The sequence below is a fragment of the Bos taurus genome, chromosome 21, assembly GCF_002263795.3.
Source record: "Bos taurus isolate L1 Dominette 01449 registration number 42190680 breed Hereford chromosome 21, ARS-UCD2.0, whole genome shotgun sequence".
In the NCBI taxonomy this organism is placed as follows: Eukaryota; Metazoa; Chordata; class Mammalia; order Artiodactyla; family Bovidae; genus Bos; species Bos taurus.
The window spans coordinates 27473957-27492164 of NC_037348.1; the positions used below are offsets into that span (position 1 = coordinate 27473957).

Genomic DNA, 18208 nt, shown 5'->3' on the forward strand with positions numbered 1-18208 from the left:
CCACAGTTGTTAGATGTTTAACTCGCTAAAGTTTAAAGTAAATGAGTAAAGTTAACCACATGATACTAGTTGGTAAAATAATCTTAGGCCAGTATCTGTCAAATAAAGTATCTGCCAGAACTCTCATGCTTACCTGGCAAAAGAACGGGCTCCAGTTTTTTAATTTTCGGTTCCGAATTAATCTTATCGTCAGTCTGAAACACATTAGCAAAAACAAATCAAAATAAAAATTCCGCCCCCACTCCGTGAGAGAAGGCAAATTTTTTTCCTAAGTGATGACACACGCGACAGGCACGTATCCCCCCACTTAAATTCTTTCATATTTTTACTAAACTCCTGTTCGTGAAGGTATTGGGAGTCGGACCTAAAAAGCACTATTGTACAACCCCCTGAGGCGCCTCCAGGTGTTCACATTTACAACAGGTAGGTGACCCCTCCCTCCAGAAGCCCGCAGGCGATGCAATCTCGCCGGCGGTCACAGCGTGGACAGCCGCTGGGCAAAGGGCTATATAAATCCCGGTTCGATCGCTCCCTGGGGTTCCGTCTCCGAGCAGACAACGGCTGCGGCGGAGTTTTGCAAGTTTCCACCGAGCCGGCGGGGCTCGCTGGAAGGTGGCTTCCCCGCAACGGAATCCGGGGCCGGGGTCCGGAGTCCGGGACAGCCTCCCGGGCCGGCCCGCGCGCGGCTCCCCGGAAGCGCGATGAGAGGGCGGCAGTGGGGAGACGGCTGTTTACCTGGGGCGGCGGCAGGAGGTAGGACCTGAAGGTGGGTCTGGGCGGCTTGAGCGAGAACATGATGCGGCCGCCTGCTCGGTCCGGCCCGGTCGCGGCCCGGGACCCGCCTCCCGACGCCCGCGGGCTGAGAGCTCCCGGTGCGACTGCCCGGGCTCGGTCTGCAGCCAGCCGGGCCGGGCGGGCTGACGGGCGGGGACACGGCGGAGCGCCCGCCCGAGCGGGGAGGAGCCCGGGCCCATCCCCGGAAGGGGCCCGGCGCCGCGCCCCGCCCCGCCCCGCGAGACGGCGCGCGCAGGGCCGGCGGCCGGCCACTCCCGGCCTCTAGGCTGCGCGGGCGCCGGAATGCGAGGCTTGTGCCGAGCGCCGCTGCCCTGCCCTCAGTGAGTGCGCCGGTGGGGAGTGAGGCCCGGGAGCCATCTTGAGAGCGCGGCCCGGGCGGGGCTGGGGGCGCTCCTACGGCGGCCGGCAGGGTCCACGGAAGCCAGGGGGACGTACGGCGGCCGCCTGGGGTCACGGGGGCGACCCGCGGGGGTCACGGCGGCTCGCGGGGACGTACGGCGGCCGGCATGTGTCACGGACGCCATCCGTGGGGGGTCACGGGGACGTACGGAGGCCGGCGGGGGTCACGACAGGTCCCTGGACGCCGCTCGCTACTTCCCCAGCTCGCGCGATCGGTGTTTGCCGTAGTCAGGAGGATCCCAGAGCGAGGAAAGGGGATCCTGTAGCCCGAGATCTACCGGTCACGCCGTCTGCGGCCAGCCTGTGAGGATCGGGCACCGGGGAGGCGGCCCGGGGCAGCGGGCAGTGACCGGGATCAGACGGTCAGCGCAATGCCTTCAAGGTGCACAGTGGGGGAGATCATCTCCCATCACCCAGTGTGTCTGTCCGTGCACGGAGCCATGAGCCTTAGGTGTCCTGCTGAATTGCGTGGGATGCTGAGGCTGTTGACAGAGGACGTTGCCAGGCAACCTGAACGCCTCCGTTTACTTTAACTTCTACCCTCTTTATCAAACTCCATATTAAGCAAGTTACCTTCCTTTCTTTTCTTGGCTATCCTCACGTGTAAAAATAACAGTGAGCAGATAAATGATCAAAAAGCCCAGCGAGAGGCAGACCTTAACTGTTTGGACCAAATAGGCTATGGACCCAATAACTGCAAAGAATCAGCTACCTTCAGCTTATGAAGCCCAGGGCATTTCTGAACTCTAGCATGTTTCCGAACTGGAGCCGCCTTGGGTGGAAGGCGACTGGTGATGTTACATTTTGATAAATTATTAATTGAAACTAGGTTTTTCTTATGTTTTAAAGAATAAATCCCTAATCTAGCATTTTATAATTAATGCCATAGGGAAGCTCCAATGAGGCCATCTGAGTCACAATCATTCTGACAAGTGTCCCTAATGGAAATACTAAAAAATTTAAGGGGCTTCCCTTGTGGCTCAAATGTCTGTATATTAAAAGCTATGGTTTTTACAATAGTCATGTACTGGATGTGAGAGTTGGACCATAAAAAAGGCTGAGCGTGAAGAATTGATGCTTTCAAGTTTTGGTGCAGGAGAAGACTCTTGAGAGTCACTTGAACAGCAAATCAGTCAATCCTAAAGGAAATCAACCCAGAATATTCACTGGAGGGACTGATGCTGAAGCTGAAGTTCTAATACTTTGGCTCCCTGATGGGAAAAGACAACTTATTGGAAAAGACCCTGATGCTGGAAAAGATTGAGGACAAGAGGAGAAGGTGATGACAGGATGTGACGGTTGGATGGCATCACCGACTTCATAGACATTAGTTTGAGCAAACTCAGGGAGATAATGCAGAACAGGGAAGTCTGGTATGGCAAAGAGTTGGGCATGACTTAGCAACTGAACAACAACCTGGTGGGTCAGTAGTAAAGAATCCATCTGTGATGCAGGAAATGTGGGTTCAATCCCTGGGTCGGGACAATCCCCTGGAGAAGAAAGTGCTACCTATTCTGATATTCTTACCTGGGAAATCCCATGGAGAGAGGAGCCTGATGGGGCACAGTCCATGGAGTCGAAAGGAACTGGACAGACTTATCGACTAAACAACAAAATTTAAATAAGACTTCAAAATTTACCTTTTTTAAAAAAAAATTTATCTTGGATCCAGAACCCCAGTGATCTTTCTGGTTAACTTGTTTAAGTGACATACGATTCCATTTTGCTTGGGTACTACAACTGTACTTTAAAATATCAAGTCCATTGAATTATAGGTATTACAGATACTGCTGTACACATACATTTAACACCTTTTTATGAATTATCTGTGATTCATCTGCATTAAATAGATTAAAAAAAAAAACTAAACTCAGAAAAAAGAGATCATATTTGCGGTTCCCAGAGGCAGGAGGTGGGAGAGGAACTGGAGAGAGGTGGTTAAAAGCTGCAAACTTCCAGTTATAAGAAAAGTAAGTACTAGGGAAATAATATAATACTGCTGTATGTTATCAGAGAAGGCAATGGCACCCCACTCCAGTACTCTTGCCTGGAAAATCCCATGGATGGAGGAGCCTGGTAGGCTACAGTCCATGGGGTTGCTAAGAGTCGGACACGACTGAGCGACTTCACTTTCACTTTTCACTTTCATGCGTTGGAGAAGGAAATGGCAACCCACTCCAGTGTTCTTGCCTGGAGAATCCCAGGGACGGGGGAGCCTGGTGGGCTACCGTCTATGGGGTCACACAGAGTCGGACACGACTAAAGTGACTTAGCGTAGCGTATGTTATATGGGAAAGTTAAGGGAGTAAATCCTAAGAGTTCTCATCACATGGGGAAAAAATGTTTTTTTCTCTCTCTTTACTGTATTCATATAAGATGATGAATGCCAATTAAATTCACTGCAGTAATCATTCTACAATATATGCGAGTCAAATCATTAGACTGTACACCTTAAACTTGTGCAGTGATATATATCAATTATACTTTAATAAAACTGGACAAAATGGATTGTTTTCCCACACACGCTCTGCAAGGAATGTATGGATCTTTCTTTATGCTGAAATGGCTTACTGTGACTTGGGCCTTGCCATACAAGTTTTAGGATCTACAACTCTATTAAGTGACCATACAATTAAAAAACTGAAAAACTGATTTCCAGATTTTTCTTGACCTACCCTAAATGTTAGGACCTTTTCAGATACCTAATTGTGTTAATGTGTTTGGGTTGCCCTACGAAAACATCACAGACTAGGCGGCTTAAACAGCAATTTATTTCTCACAGTTCTGGAGGCTGGGAAGCCCAAGATCAAGTAGGAAAGATGGAATTCTGGTGAGAGCACTCTGGGCTTGCAGACAATGAAGAGAGCTGAGTGGTGGGAGGTGGGTGGTGGGTGGGTGCAGGGTGTCAGAACTCACTCTGGTGCCTCTTCTTTATTCAAGTTAATTTTTTATTGGGGGGTATAGTTGCTTTACAGTGTGTTAGTTTCTGCTGCACATGAATCAAATCAGCCATATGTTTACATATATCCCCTCCCTGTTGAGGTGGGCCTCCCTCCCACCTTCCCCATCCTACCCCCTAAGTCATCACAGAGCACTGAGTTGAGCTCCCTGTGCTACACACCAGCTTCCCACTAGCTATCTGTTTTACACATTGTAGTATATATGCGTCAGTGCTACCCTCGCAATGCAGCCCACCCCTCCATTGTGTCCACATGTCCATTTTCAATGTCTGCGTCTCTATTCCTGCCCTGCAATGGGTTCATCTGTACCTTCTTTCTAGATTCCACATATATGCATTAATATACAATGTTTGTTTTTCTGACTTACTTCACTCTATAACAGACCCTAAGTCCATCCATGTCTGCAAATGACCTAATTTTGTTCCTGGTGCCTCATCTTATAGGGACATTCATTAATCCTGTTGGATTAGGATCCCAGCCTTTATGAACTCATTTAACATTAATTACCTCGCAAAGATGTATCTCCTGCCTCCAAATACACTCATTGAATTTCAGCTTTAGTGTCTGAATTTTGGGAGAATCAGTGCAATTCCAAGCACTAGTCTTGGTCTCCTTGATACTCCGTACCTTTGAAATAGCTGCCTATCTCCTTCTTTGTCTCTAATGTCACTCTTTGTCCTCCTGTTTTTCTGACTCTGTTTCTTGTATTGGTTCTTCTATTGTGCAGGATAGGAGGATAGAGGGCAGGAAAAGAGGGTGACAGTGGATGAGAAGGTTGGATGGCATCATTGACTCAATGGACTTGAATTTGAGCAAATTCCAGAAGATAGTGAAAGACAGAGAAGCCTGGCATGCTGCAGTCTATGGGGTCGCAAAGAGTTGAATATGACTGAGTGACTGAACAGAAATGGTGGGGGATAGTGGTTTTCCCTACAGACCATTTCCTTTTCCCTGTGAAGAGGGGAAGAAAAAAGCACTTAACACTTTTTGAATACCTATTATGTACTAGGTAATTTATATATTCATTCAGTCAGTTACCAAATTTGTATTGATTGCTACATGTGTATGCGCTTTATTCACTCAGTCATGTCTGACTCTTTTTGACCCCATGGACTGTAGCCCACCAGACTTCTCTGTCTGTGGGATTTCCCAGGCAAGTGGGGTGCCACTCCCTTCTCCAGGGGATCTTCCCGACCCAGGGATCAAACCTGGGTCTCCTGCATTGGCTGGCAGATTGTCTACCATCTGAGCTACCAAGGAAGCCCTATTGATTGCTAACTCTGTGTTAAAAACTACTTGGGTCACTAAGAAGACAGTTTCTACTTTCCTGGCACTTTAATTACAGGTGAAAAGATACACAAAATTAATGTATAACAAGTGCCATGAATTGAAAAATATGGAAAGAGGATGAGGGCTTTTTTTTCAATGGGAGATGGAGTGTGATCAGGGAAGCCTTTCTGATCAGATGACATTTGAGCAGACAGAAACTGAAGGGAGTGAAGGAGCAAGCCAGGTGGAAATCAGAAGGAAGAGGAGAGAGTCATGCAAATGCCCGGGGTTGAGATCCTGCCTGGTGTGTTCAGAGCAGCCTAATCCAGTGGGAGAAGAGGTCAGAGAAAATCAACGAGCCAGATCACATAGGTTCTGAAAGTTTAGGTGCTTTTGTGATGCTTTGAGTTGAGAATGACTTGATCTAACACTTTAAAATAATCACACACACACACACACCCTACTGTAGAGGTACATAATGGTAGAAGCTGTGAGACTGAATAGAAAAGGACCCTACATTGCTTCTCCCCGACCTCCCATGCCCTAAACCTGCCTCTTTCCTGTAGAAAAACTTGAGTCAAAGAATATATTTAATCAGAGAAGTGAGAAAATTCAGAAGCAAAGGAAAACAGTCAAACAGGACAAAATAATAACAGTTTAGTCATTAAGCTCAGTCAAAGACCTTTAGTTCATCCTCAGGGGCTATAGGTAATACTCTGAGCCATATCCTGTGAACTGTCTTCAGTCAGTCAGTTCAGTCACTCAGTCGTGTCTGACTCTTTGTGACCCCATGGACTGCAGCACGCCAGGCTTCCCTGTCCATCACTAACTCCTAGAGCTTGCTCAAATGCTTTAACTGTCTTACAGGTACTAAAACCCCCACGAGGCGGAAGAGGTTAACTATCAATACATGACAACCAGACTGTGTTCATGACCTAAGTTGCCACAATTCTGAGAACTGGGAACAAACCAACTCCAGGACTGAAGATTAATTGTACCCAAAATGATCAAGATGACACTGGTCAGACCACTGATGACCAATTTCAAGATGACTGTCAGAGCTACCTGTGCTATTTCTGCATGAAGCTCCCTCCTTCTGCCTAGAAAAGCCCTTGCCTACTGATTGTCAGTGGTGGGAGTCAGCCATTGAACAGGAGTCTCCTCTCCCCCTGACCCCCTGCAATGTTGCCAGCTTCTGAAATAAAGCAAACTTCCCACCAACCTTGCCCCTTTACTGACTTTAGAGCAGCCAGCAGCCAGACCCCACTTTCAGTAACAATGCTAGTTGGGGACGGTTAAAAGAGTCCACATAACAGAAAGTGATGGTGGAAGCAGTCGGGGAGAGATAGTGTATGGTGGTTATGTACAAGGAAATGACAACACACCCCAGTGTTCTTGCTTGGGAAATCCCATGGGCAGAGGAGCCTGGTGGGCTATAGTCCATGGGGTCGCAAAGAGTCGAAAAACGACTGAGCAACTAAACAACGTCTACAAAACTATGCCATTACCTGAGTATATGGCCCTTGAAGATAACTATTAAGTCATTTAAAACATCTTTTTCCTGAGGGGGAATTCTGGGAAGATGACAACAGCAGCATAATTTTTCAGTTTCCCCAGGAAAACAGACAAAGGAACTATAAAGCAAAACCGAAGCCCCATGGACAACATTCACCACAAATCTAAGTGAACTGGTTTCCCCAAGATTTCCAAAATATAGGTAAGTAGGAGTAAACCACAGCACTTAGAAGATTTTTGTGATATCAGCAAAGGGAATCAATGAGGCATCTGGAGAATTCCCAAATAGCCAGAAGGTATTTACTGGCCTGGCCAGTCAAGTGGAGAAGAGCAAGTGAAGTAGAGAATGGTGTTTGGGAGTGCAGGGGCTCCTGGTGGTCTGAGGGGTAGAACTTTTGAAACTGCTAGAGGAACTCTTGAAACTGACCTACCTGGGCTTCCTTTAAAGAAAGGGAGCCACACCAAGGACAGACTGCTGGGCATGGAAACAAAACGAGCCAAGTCAAGACAAAAGAAAGGGAAGGTCCAAATAAAGATGGAGGACCAAGAATCTCTGAAAATAAGCCGACTTTACAATTTTTATGTTGTTTGCACGGCATGTGGGAATCTTAGTTCCCTGACCAAGGACTGAACCTGTGCCCTGTGCGGTGGAAGCATGGACTCTTAACCACTGGCCCAAGGGGGAAGTCCCCTGGCTTTTACAAAATTTTAATGCCAGACTGTAAAAATAAAGAAGGTTCTCTTGTGAAGTTAGAAAAGCTATCCTGACAACTGCTGTCTTCAAAAAGTTTGAGAAAACCTATTTCACATAACAATAATCAAGGGAAAGCATGGAAGTTAAATCCCATAGACAAGTATTGTAATAAAAAAGAAGATCAGAATAGCATTCCTACAGACAGTAAAAGCACACCAGGAAGACACACCCTCCATACAGATCAAAAACAACACCCAGCATTTCATGGAGCTAAAAGACACAAAGAAGATCATAGGAAACATGAATAAATTAGGTAAACCAGAATTAGACATATTGCTTTCCAGGTGGCTCAGATGGTAAAGAATCCACCTGTAATGTGGGAGACCTGGGTTCAATCCCTGGGTCAGGAAGATCCTTAGAGAAGGGAATAGCTACCCATTCCAGTATGTCAACAGGAGACTCAGTGAGACTCCTGGGGATAGATTCAGGCCCCTCATCTGAAGCAAGGTAGGAGGGACCAAGAAAGGGGGGCTGTGTAATGAGTGGACAGGTGGAGAATTCTGATGAGAAGCTTTGCCTTCTTCAAACCTGTTCTCTAGTGCTGTCAGAGGTTCTCCAGCTTATTCTGAGAAATACTTTTTTTTAGGGTGTGGCAAAGGGCTTAAGAATTGATGCTTTTGAACTATGGTGTTGGAGAAGACTCTTGAGAGTCCCTTGGACTGCAAGGAGATCCAACCAATCCATACTAAAGGAAATCAGTCCTGAATATTCATTTGAAGGACTGATGCTGAAGCTGAAACTCCAACACTGGAGACTGAACTGAACTGAACTGAACTGAAAGGGCTGAAAGTTTTCTGGGCATCCAAAGCAAAGAATTAGGAATGAGGCCAAATAGAATGGGTTTATCCTTGGGTCAAATAACACAGGGAACAGGATTGATTGAACAGTCTTGATGTAGCAATAGATAAGCAGTTGTTTTATTTATTAAATAAATGTTATCATTTATCAAATAAATGTTATCATTTATTAAATGTCAAAGTCCCATCATCCATGCAATGGTGTAGCAGTGCTTTCTGGTAAATCCAGCCCAGTTCAGGGATTCTGATCTGCACATGAACCTCTTTAGCCTCCAGAGTCTCTCTGATCAGTATTTTTAGCACAACGGCACTGTGTCTCTCTCTCTACCTCTCTCCCCAACTCTTTGCCACTTTATGGCAATGTTATGTCTGAAATTCCAAATTGAGCCTCACCTTTTGTTTTTAGCTGTGACTCATCTTTGACACTCTTGAGAACTCCCACCTCGAACATGGATCCTTTAGATTTTAGCCACAGCTTTACACAGACCATTGCAATAGACAGAAGTACAATTAATTTGTATTTGGCATCCAGGACTATATGACAACAAGAAGATTCATATGGGACACAATTTTTACACATTAACAAAACTATTGGTCACCTTACCCTATTACAGTGTGACCTCTGATATAATCGTGGCCTTTTTTTCTTATTGTGTAATTTTAAAACATGAAAACATAAAACAAAAACCCATAAAGAAGATATGATACTTAAGTCCCCTTTCCAGTCCTCCCTTCTTGCACCTCTTAGTTTGTTTTCTCTTCCACCCTTCCTTTTCTCATGTTTGCTTTTTCTTTCATTTCCCTTTCTCACATAGCTGCTTACTCCCTTAAATAAACTATTGGTGACACCCAAAAGCATGTCTTTGGCTGTTTTTGGTCCTCAGAAACAGAGATTGTTGTAATTGCTGTTTAGGCGCTATGTCATGTTGGACTCTTTTGTGACCCCCGAGGACTGCAGCCCCCAGGCTCCTCTGTCCATGGGATTTCCCAGGCAGGAATACAGGAGTGGGTTGTCATTTCCTTCTCCGGGGGATCTTCCCGGCCCATGGATTGAATCTGGGTCTCCTACAGTGGCAGGTGGATTCTTTACCTCTGAGCCACCTGGGAAGCCCCAAAGAGATCATAGGCTCTTGCCTATTGATTAAGCAATTGGAGTCTTCACTTTTCTTGACCCTACTCCAACTTAAAAAAGAACTAAGTTTACTAACATATGCTACCAAACTATTACTTAAAGTTTAGTGCCTTTACATTTTAAATTAATCAAAATGTAAATTAAATTAATGGTCAAAGATCTCTAATGAAAATGTTTTCAGAAACTGATGATGTTTAGATGACCAAGATGGAACTCATCTGTGGTTCTGATGTAAAAACCAAAGAAACAAAACACATTAGCACTCTGTTTCTGAGGAAGTCTTCTCTTGCTGAACCTTGGGGTCTTCCATTGTAATTCCGGACACAACTACTAAGTTACTTACACTGCTGGCATGTCCAGGTCTGTGTAAGTTGCCCTGGAGGGCTTTCACACTCCTAGGACGGCCATGTAAACTTTTTGACCTTGAAGATGGGAATCCCAAAGTTTGGTGTGTTTTCACAGACAGTAAGTTTTCCTTGTCAGTTCTGTCAGTAACAGACAAGCGAGAGATCTGAGGGGCTGTTTTAAAAACACAGTTTTCATCTTCCTTGTCTGTGAAATGTCCACAATGCTCAGCCTGCAGTGCAGCTTCGGATGCAAAGGAAGGTATTTCCGTGCTCCGAGATCGCATAATCTTTTGAACTTCATACTTCCATTCCGTGGTCCACTGCTGAACAGTTGAGGGGCATGTTGGGTCCCCGGCTGTACCCCAGTTGTTAGCCCCACCAACCACCTTTCTTCCCCGGGAATACACAAAGCTTCTGGACTTGAGAGTTTCACAAGCGCTGAACGTCTCATCAGGGTAATAGTGGCTTGTCTTTGTTTCTTCCAAGGGATAAGAAATGGTGCTTTCTACCTTTGTGGTTTCCACTGTCAGCTGAGTGCTTTTTTGAAAATCCGACTTGTCTTCTCCATGTATAGCATCTGTTTGACTTAAATTTGGGGAAGTCATTTCTTCTTTTTTAGTGTCTACCTGCCTTTCATCATTTTCAGCTGAAATCCCAGTATCTGGACCTGACTTCGGTTCCGAGCTGCTCTTGCAGTTGTCGGAGGCAAGCTGACCTCGGTCTGGGGATGCTGGCGCGCCAGTACTGGGTGGCAAGCGAAGGCTGCCCTGGCGCTCTGGGGCCAGGTACGTCCTTTGGTCCTTCTCTTCCTTCCCACGGAAGGAACCGGCTTTTTTCCTGGACGCTGCCCCTGGCGGCATGCAGAAGGAAGTATCCTCATACAACAGCTCGTCCCCATTAAAATGGTACCTATACAGGCTGTAGCCATCGGCGCTGCTGATGCTGCTCCGCCTGAGAAGGAACGTGGCATCACACTCCGAGGAGGCCCGGGACCGCGTCTGTATCAGGTCAGACTTGTCGATTCCCGCCAGGTTTTCCAGCGCATTCACCATTCTGTTAGATAGTTCTTCCAGTTGGGAGAGGCGAAGGTCCACAGTCTGTAGGGAAGTTTTCATAAAGTTTTCTCTTTCGTTGATTTCCTCCAACCTCATTGACATGTTTTCAACTCTAGTGAATACAAAGGGAAAGGTGTATTACACCGAGATGAACTAAAGATTAAAACCAAAAATTAACGTTATTGTTGTTGTATGATTTTTTCAGGCTTTGGGGAATCATGGGACTCAGGCATATTTTTAAACGTCACACACTCCTAATATAACCACCTAAAATTACCCTGAGGAACATCAGGAAACAACAGAAGTACAGTTAACACATACGGTGCTCTTTACCATTCATCACACCAAGTACCTTATATATGTATTAATACATACTCACCAAGGTCCTACTCTAGGCTTGTTTAATCTCACAGCAGCCCTATGAGGCAGGCAGTCTTTTCAACACCCCCATTTTATTGATGGGGCTTCCCAGGTGGCTCAGTGGTAAAGAACCTGCCTGACAGTGTAGAAAGACACAGATTGGATCTTTGGGTTGGGAAGATTCCATGGAGAAGGAAATGGCAACCCACACTAGTATTCTTATCTGGGAAATCCCATGGACAGAGGAGTCTAGCAGCTGCAGTCCATTGGGTCACTGAAGTGTTAGTGACTGAAGAACAACATTTTACCCATGAGGAAATAGAGTCAAGGAGAGGGTAAGTAATCTGCCTAAGGATGCACAGCGGGCAAACACTGGGGCTCCAGCATGAGCTCCAGCTCTGCTGTCTAAGCTGGCACATCACACTGCCTCTGATGATAAAGGAAGACACTAGCACTTAGGTTTGTGAGATTTGAGTATAGCTGTCAGCAAGGAATGGTTACAATGACAAAATAAATACATTCAAATCCTTATTTGAAATTCAGGGGATTCAGAAAATACATTGTTAATAGTTAAGTTTAGGTTCATCACAAATTATTAGAGGAATGCAAATCAAAACTACAATGAGCTATCTATCACCTTACACCAGACAGAATATCCCTCATCAAAAAGTATACAAATAACAAATGCTGTAGAGGGGTGTGGAGAAAAGGAAACTTCCTACACTGTCAATGGGAATGTAAGTTGGTGCAGCCACTATGGAAAAGAGTATGGAGGTTCCTTAAGAAACTAAAACTAGAGTTGCAATATAACCCGGCAATCCCACTCCTGGGCATATATCCAGAGAAAACCATAATTCGAAAATATACAGGAACTCCTGTGTTTATAACAGCACTAAAATAGCTAGGACATGAAAGCAACCTAAGTGTCCATCAACAGATGAATGGATAAAGAAGATGAATTACTCAGCCATAAAAGAGAATGAAATAATGGCATTTGCAGCAACGTGGATGGACTTAGAGAATATCAGACTAAGTGAACTGAGTCATATGGAGAAAGACAAATACCAAATGATATCACTTATATGTGTCATCTAAAATATGACACAAATGAACCTATCTATGAAATGGAAACAGACTCATAGACTTAGCAGATCTCGTGGATGCCAAGGGGGAAGGAGAGTGGGAGGGAAGGTTTGGGAGTTTCTGATTAACAGATGCAAACTAGTATATGTAGAATGTATAATTAAGGTCCTACTGTATAGCACGGAGAATTATATTCAATATCCTGGGTAAGCCATAATGGAAAAGAATATGAAAAATAATATAATATGTATATAAGTAAATCACTTTGAAGCAGAAATTAATACAATATTATAAATCAGTTATACTTCAATGAAATAATTTTTTAATGCAAAAATAATTAAGTTCAGATTATCAGATATTTTACTTCAGGGACAAGTAGTCATTTAGCTATCTGAGAAATACCAATGAACTTAAATTGTTAACTATATTTAATAATTGGTATTCCCTTATGGGATTGTAAGGAAGATCATGGCAGATTATAAATATCTGCTTTTGAATTTTCTTTTAATTCTTAGATGATCAGGCAATAGCCTGTGTTTAGTTCATAATGTTGCCTGAACTAAAACCTGCTAAGGTTCTACTTCTGTTGGCTGCATTGAACAGCTGTGCTCTCATGTGTGGGAGGGTCCTTGGATTCTATTCTTAATTCTTTTCATAGGGAGAGGACTATTTTTATGCCCCTTAGGAAACCACATCGTTTGAACAGGAAGGATCTGGCTTCCTGGAAGTTTGCCACCAGGAGGACCAATTTCACCAAATTCACCATGTATGAGGAGATGTGACTTCCTCCTTTAGAAGCTTCCCTACGGGGATTAACATACACACACTAGTGTATATGAAATAGATGATCAAGATAGACCTACTGTGTAACACCAGGAACTCTACTCAATACTTTGTAATAATCTCTATAGGAAAAGAATCTGAATATATATATATATATATATATATATATATATATACATATATAGCTGAATCGTTTTTGCTGTACACTTGAAACTAACACAACATTGTGAATCAACTATGGTTCAATAAATAAATAAATCAACAAATAAATATTAAAAAAAAAACCAACCAAGCTTCCCTACCATTGGGCCTCCCTGGTGACTCAGTGGTAAAGAACCCACCTGCCAAGCAGGAGACGTGGGTTCCATCCCTGGGTCAGAAAGATCCCCTAGAGAAGAAAATGGCTACTCACTTCAGTATTCTTGCCTGGGAAATCCCATGGACAGAGGAGCCTGGTGGGCTACAATCCATGAGGTGGCAAAGAGTTGGACACAACTTAGTGACTAAACAACTACAACAACCATAGGGAACCCAACTACAGTTTCTAAGGGTTCTCTCTCCTCCTGCATTTCAGGGACCAATAAGAACTTTTCACTCCTAATTTTCCATGACTTCAAGTCCAACTTAATTGTCTCTGTTAAATGTCATGTCTTCTCACGCCCTTCAAATCCATTGCCACGAGGATTCATTCTTTTTGTGTTAGAAACCATATTGCTTCTGGAACAGACTTGAGGTCCTTGAACAAACACAGAGTTTTGAGATAAAGCAGCTGTGCAAACTTTTAAAAATAAATAAGCCGGTAAAATAGAGATAAGTATCTTCTCAAATCTTTTCTAATTCTCTGCCTGACTTATCCCTTGTGTGACCTAATCCAGAAGACAGCATCATCAGCCACTTAGAAAAAGGAGACCTCAGACTCATCTGATTCTGTCACCTGACATCTCCCTAACCATCCCTCCTCCCCTGTGATGAATAGATAACCCCGCTGTGTGTAGGACGCCTCTTTAGGTGTCTCAGAAATGCCCCATCCCTACTGTAGCCACTCCCTTAACTGAAGCTGTGGAGGAAACAAAGCTTCAAGATGTGATTTAAGTTAAGAATATTATTTCAAAATAGATAACTGTCAAGAACCTACTGTACAGCTCAGGGCACTCTACTCAGGCTCTGCAGTGACCTAAATGGGAAGGAAATCCAGAAAAGAGGTGATATGTGTATACATATAGCTGATGCACTTTTCTGTACAGCAGAAACTAATGCAACGTTGTATAGCAACTATACTCCAATAAAAAAGTAACTAAATAGAATGTTATTTCAAGCTCATTTTTAAATAGCTACAGTATGGAGATGGCACATTTTATGCCAAATCAAGGGAAGTTGTATTGAGTTTTTAGAGCATGTGTGAAAGAAGGAAGAAAGAACCAGGTGACATTCACTTCTCTCTGAGATGATTTAACAGAAAGGACACTTGGAAAACTATTTCCCCTTCCAGCCTTGACTTGTAACTTTTGTAACATGATGACTTAAGTGTGTTTCACAAATCTTGACATCCATGTATGGAAATCAAGGGAGGGGTTTCCATTTCAGGAGGGGAAAGAGAAGGGATGGAGGAAATCACTGGGAAAGGGTCCCATCTCTACACACTGAATGGCAGGAAAACATATAAGAAAAATCCATCGTTTATAACAGAACTCACAGTGAGATACGGACTTTCCTGACTTTTGACATCTTAATTGTTTTCTTTTCAGCACAGAACAAAAAACTGTTCTAGGTCCATGGCCTACCCATGAAATAAAGTCAATTTCCTCTCGAAGACATATTTCCAATAATGTCATATTTCTAAGGTCATGTTTTCTGTTTAAAGCTATCATACAGTTAGTTGACTACTTTTTCTTTTGGTGTACAGTTCTTTTTTTTTTTTTTAATGTTTATTTATTTATTTGGCTGCACCAGGTCTTGTTTGTGGCATGCAAGATCCCTGCACCCCCTGCATTAGAATTGTGGTTTCTTAACCACTGGACTACCAGGGAAGTTGCTGACCCATTTTTCACTGGATCATTTCCCCCTTATTATTGAGTTTTGAGAGTTCTTTAGATATCCTGTACACTAGCCCTACAGCAGATATGTGATTTGCATGTGTTTTCTCCCAGTCTGTGCCTCGTTTTTCATTGTCATAGCAGTGTCTTTGTAGAGCAAAAGTTTTTTCTTTTGATGAAATCCAGTCTATCACTTTTTCTTTTCTTTTATAGATGCTTTCTGTGAGTTGTACTTTCAGTTTAGTTTTAAAAACTTTCAATGAAAGGATTCCCTGAACTCTAGGTGCTGAACAGGTATAGAATGACATGACCATATGGGTAGAGGTGGTTCAGTTCAGTTCAGTTCAGTTCAGTCGCTCAGTCGTGTCCGACTCTTTGCAACCCCATGAATCGCAGCACTCCAGGCCTCCCAATCCATCACCAACTCCCGGAGTTCACTCAAATTCACATCCATCTATTCGGTGATGCCATCCAGCCATCTCATCCTCTGTTGTCCCCTTCTCCTCCTGCCCCCAATCCTTCCCAGCATTAGGGTCTTTTCCAGTGAGTCAGCTCTTCACATCAGGTGGCCAAAGTATTGGAGTTTCAGCTTCAACATCAGTCCTTCCAGTGAACACCCAGGACTGATCTCCTTTAGGATGGATTGATTGGATCTCCTTGCAGTCCAAGGGACTCTCAAGAGTCTTCTCCAACACCACAGTTCAAAAGCATCAATTCTTCGGCGCTCAGCTTTCTTCACCGTCCAACTCTCACATCCATACATGACTACTGGAAAAACCCTAGCCTTGAGTAGACGGACCTTTGTTGGCAAAGTAATGTCTCTGCTTTTAAATATGCTATCTAGGTTGGTCATAATGGTTACAGATCTTCAAATATTTTTGTCCGTATCTCAGTATATCTAATACCTAGAGGATTTAAATTTGAATCTTATACCACTAAACCTGAAAGCAGTTTAACCAAAATGCATTTTTGTTAAGGTTCTGTGAATAATGTTTTCCATTCCATTCACATAATAGGCACAACAATCTATAAATCAGTGGAACTTTTGCAGTAACTTGGGCTTCCCAGGTGGCACTAGTGGTAAAGAATCCACCTGCCAATGCAAGAGACATAAGAGATGCAGGTTCAATCCCTGGGTCAAGATCCCCTGGAGAAGGAAATGGCAACCCATTCCAGTATTCATGCCTGGAGAATCCCATGGACAGAGGAGCCTGGAGGGCTACAGTCCATGGGGTCAAAAAGAGTCAGACTTGACTGAAACGACTTAGCATGCACCAACAGAATATATACCTAAGTAGGGCATAACTATTGACTTTCATAGACTCTTATCTATTAAATATAATGTCCAGGCTAGTGAGAAGCAGCTGTATAGCACAGGGAGTTCAGCCTGGTGCTCTGTGATGGCCTAGTTGGGTGGGATGGGAGGTGGGAGGGAGGCTCAAGAGGGAGGGGGATATATGTTTACTTATAACTGATTCACTTTGCTCTACAGCAGAAACCAGCACAACACTGTAAAGCAATTATCCTCCAATTAAAAATAAAAATAAATAAAAAAATATGAGGTCCAAATTCATGTTCTCATGGTAAGAGTCCTGTGTGTCTTTGCAAAGGACAGAACACAGACATGGGGAGCTCTGTAGTAAGCCAGTTATTAAAACTCATTTTCTGTACAGTCATTTTTTTATGTGAAACAATCACCCTTTACCTGCAAGGCATCTCACAAATTATATGGGTATGTTTCCTTAATGATAGAGTTAAAAGGTAACATAAAAATATAATGTTAGTGGAGCAACCAGGTCCGGTTCCTACTTGACAAGACCCATGTTTCAAGATTGCATGGTCATCTATGTTGAGTTCTAAGACTATTCCTACACTGTCATTTCATTCCAGGTCTATAGATCATAGAGTTGTCTCATCCAGGCGAAATTCAGCTATTTTAATTCCCATCTGCTTCTTCGTATGGGGCTGCCTTTTAAGTTTAGTAATTGTAGGGAGAACACCCAGGGTGGCACCTGGTTGTGCTTACTTATGGAGTTTTTATATGTGAAAGACTAAACAAAGAACAATACTTGAGTCTTCAATCTTCTGTATTCATTCTTTTCAGTCAGCAAAAGACTTAGTAATTGCTGAAGAATATTAAGTTCTCTGGGATTCTGCCTCCATGCCACATCATTTATACACAGCAACTTGGCCAGGCAGACCTCAAAGCTCCTTGGATTCTAGAATTCAGGTCATCTAAATCATTAACCTTTCCTGACTCTGTTCTCTGCTCTGGCCAGACTCTGGTCAGGCCCTCATTGAAGCTCTTATTGATATCCTAGGTTGTCTCTCCCTTACTTCCAACATAGCAGTGACAGTCCCTAAGCCTTCATCCATCATGACCAGGACTCCAGGGCTGGGCAGGGATAAACAGGGCTGGAGGTGATGTAATATGTTTTGCTGCCATTTGTGAACCCTGACATCACCATGGTACCCGCACTGACTGGTTCTCAGCAGCCCAGGCCCCCATCGGCCTCCCTTTTGCTGTACCTCAAGCATCATTCACTTTCTGCATCCTTGCCATCAGGTTGAGAGGCATGGAGCCACACTGACTTGACACAATAAAGAGTCACAACTGGGTTGTCATTATTGCCACCAGGAAATCTCTTGGTTTTATTGGCAGGAATATGGCATTCCGACCGTATTTCCCCTCAAGATGAACTCGGATCTTCCCTCTGGCTTCAAGTCTTTAATGTTGCTGGGTCATTCTTTCTCCCCATTCCTACTGCTGCTTTCTTACATGTCTGAATTTTCCATTCATATAAAACTCTTGGCCTCTCTCTAGCCTTTCATTTACTCTTGACAAAAACTGATTTTCTGGAGTGGGGACAAGGACATGAGTGTGCTTCTTTCTCTCTCTCTCTCTTTGGGAGCCCGCTGCCTGCGG

At 43.9% G+C, this 18208-nt stretch overlaps 2 protein-coding genes and 1 long non-coding RNA gene across 3 annotated transcripts in view; 1 reads left to right on the forward strand and 2 right to left on the reverse strand.

Moving 5' to 3' along the window:
- The window catches only part of MTMR10 (myotubularin related protein 10), a 36752-nt gene extending 35957 nt beyond the window's left edge, over positions 1 to 795 (reverse strand). The window contains exons 1-2 of the mRNA NM_001193073.3: positions 736 to 795; positions 134 to 194 (exon numbers count right to left, since the gene is read on the reverse strand). Of these exons, the coding sequence (NP_001180002.1) occupies positions 134 to 194; positions 736 to 795 (121 nt within the window). The remainder of the gene's footprint in view (positions 1 to 133; positions 195 to 735) is intronic.
- Positions 796 to 996: 201 nt separating this feature from the next.
- Positions 997 to 6644, forward strand: LOC101902644 (uncharacterized). The gene is made up of 2 exons (XR_814043.4): positions 997 to 1115; positions 6291 to 6644. It is a non-coding gene; the product is annotated as an uncharacterized lncRNA (long non-coding RNA).
- Positions 6645 to 8587: 1943 nt separating this feature from the next.
- TRPM1 (transient receptor potential cation channel subfamily M member 1) overlaps positions 8588 to 18208 on the reverse strand; it is a 100756-nt gene continuing 91135 nt past the window's right edge. Inside the window, exon 26 of the mRNA XM_059879304.1 lies at positions 8588 to 11135. Coding sequence (XP_059735287.1) covers positions 9878 to 11135 — 1258 coding nt within the window. The 3' untranslated portion in view covers positions 8588 to 9877. The remainder of the gene's footprint in view (positions 11136 to 18208) is intronic.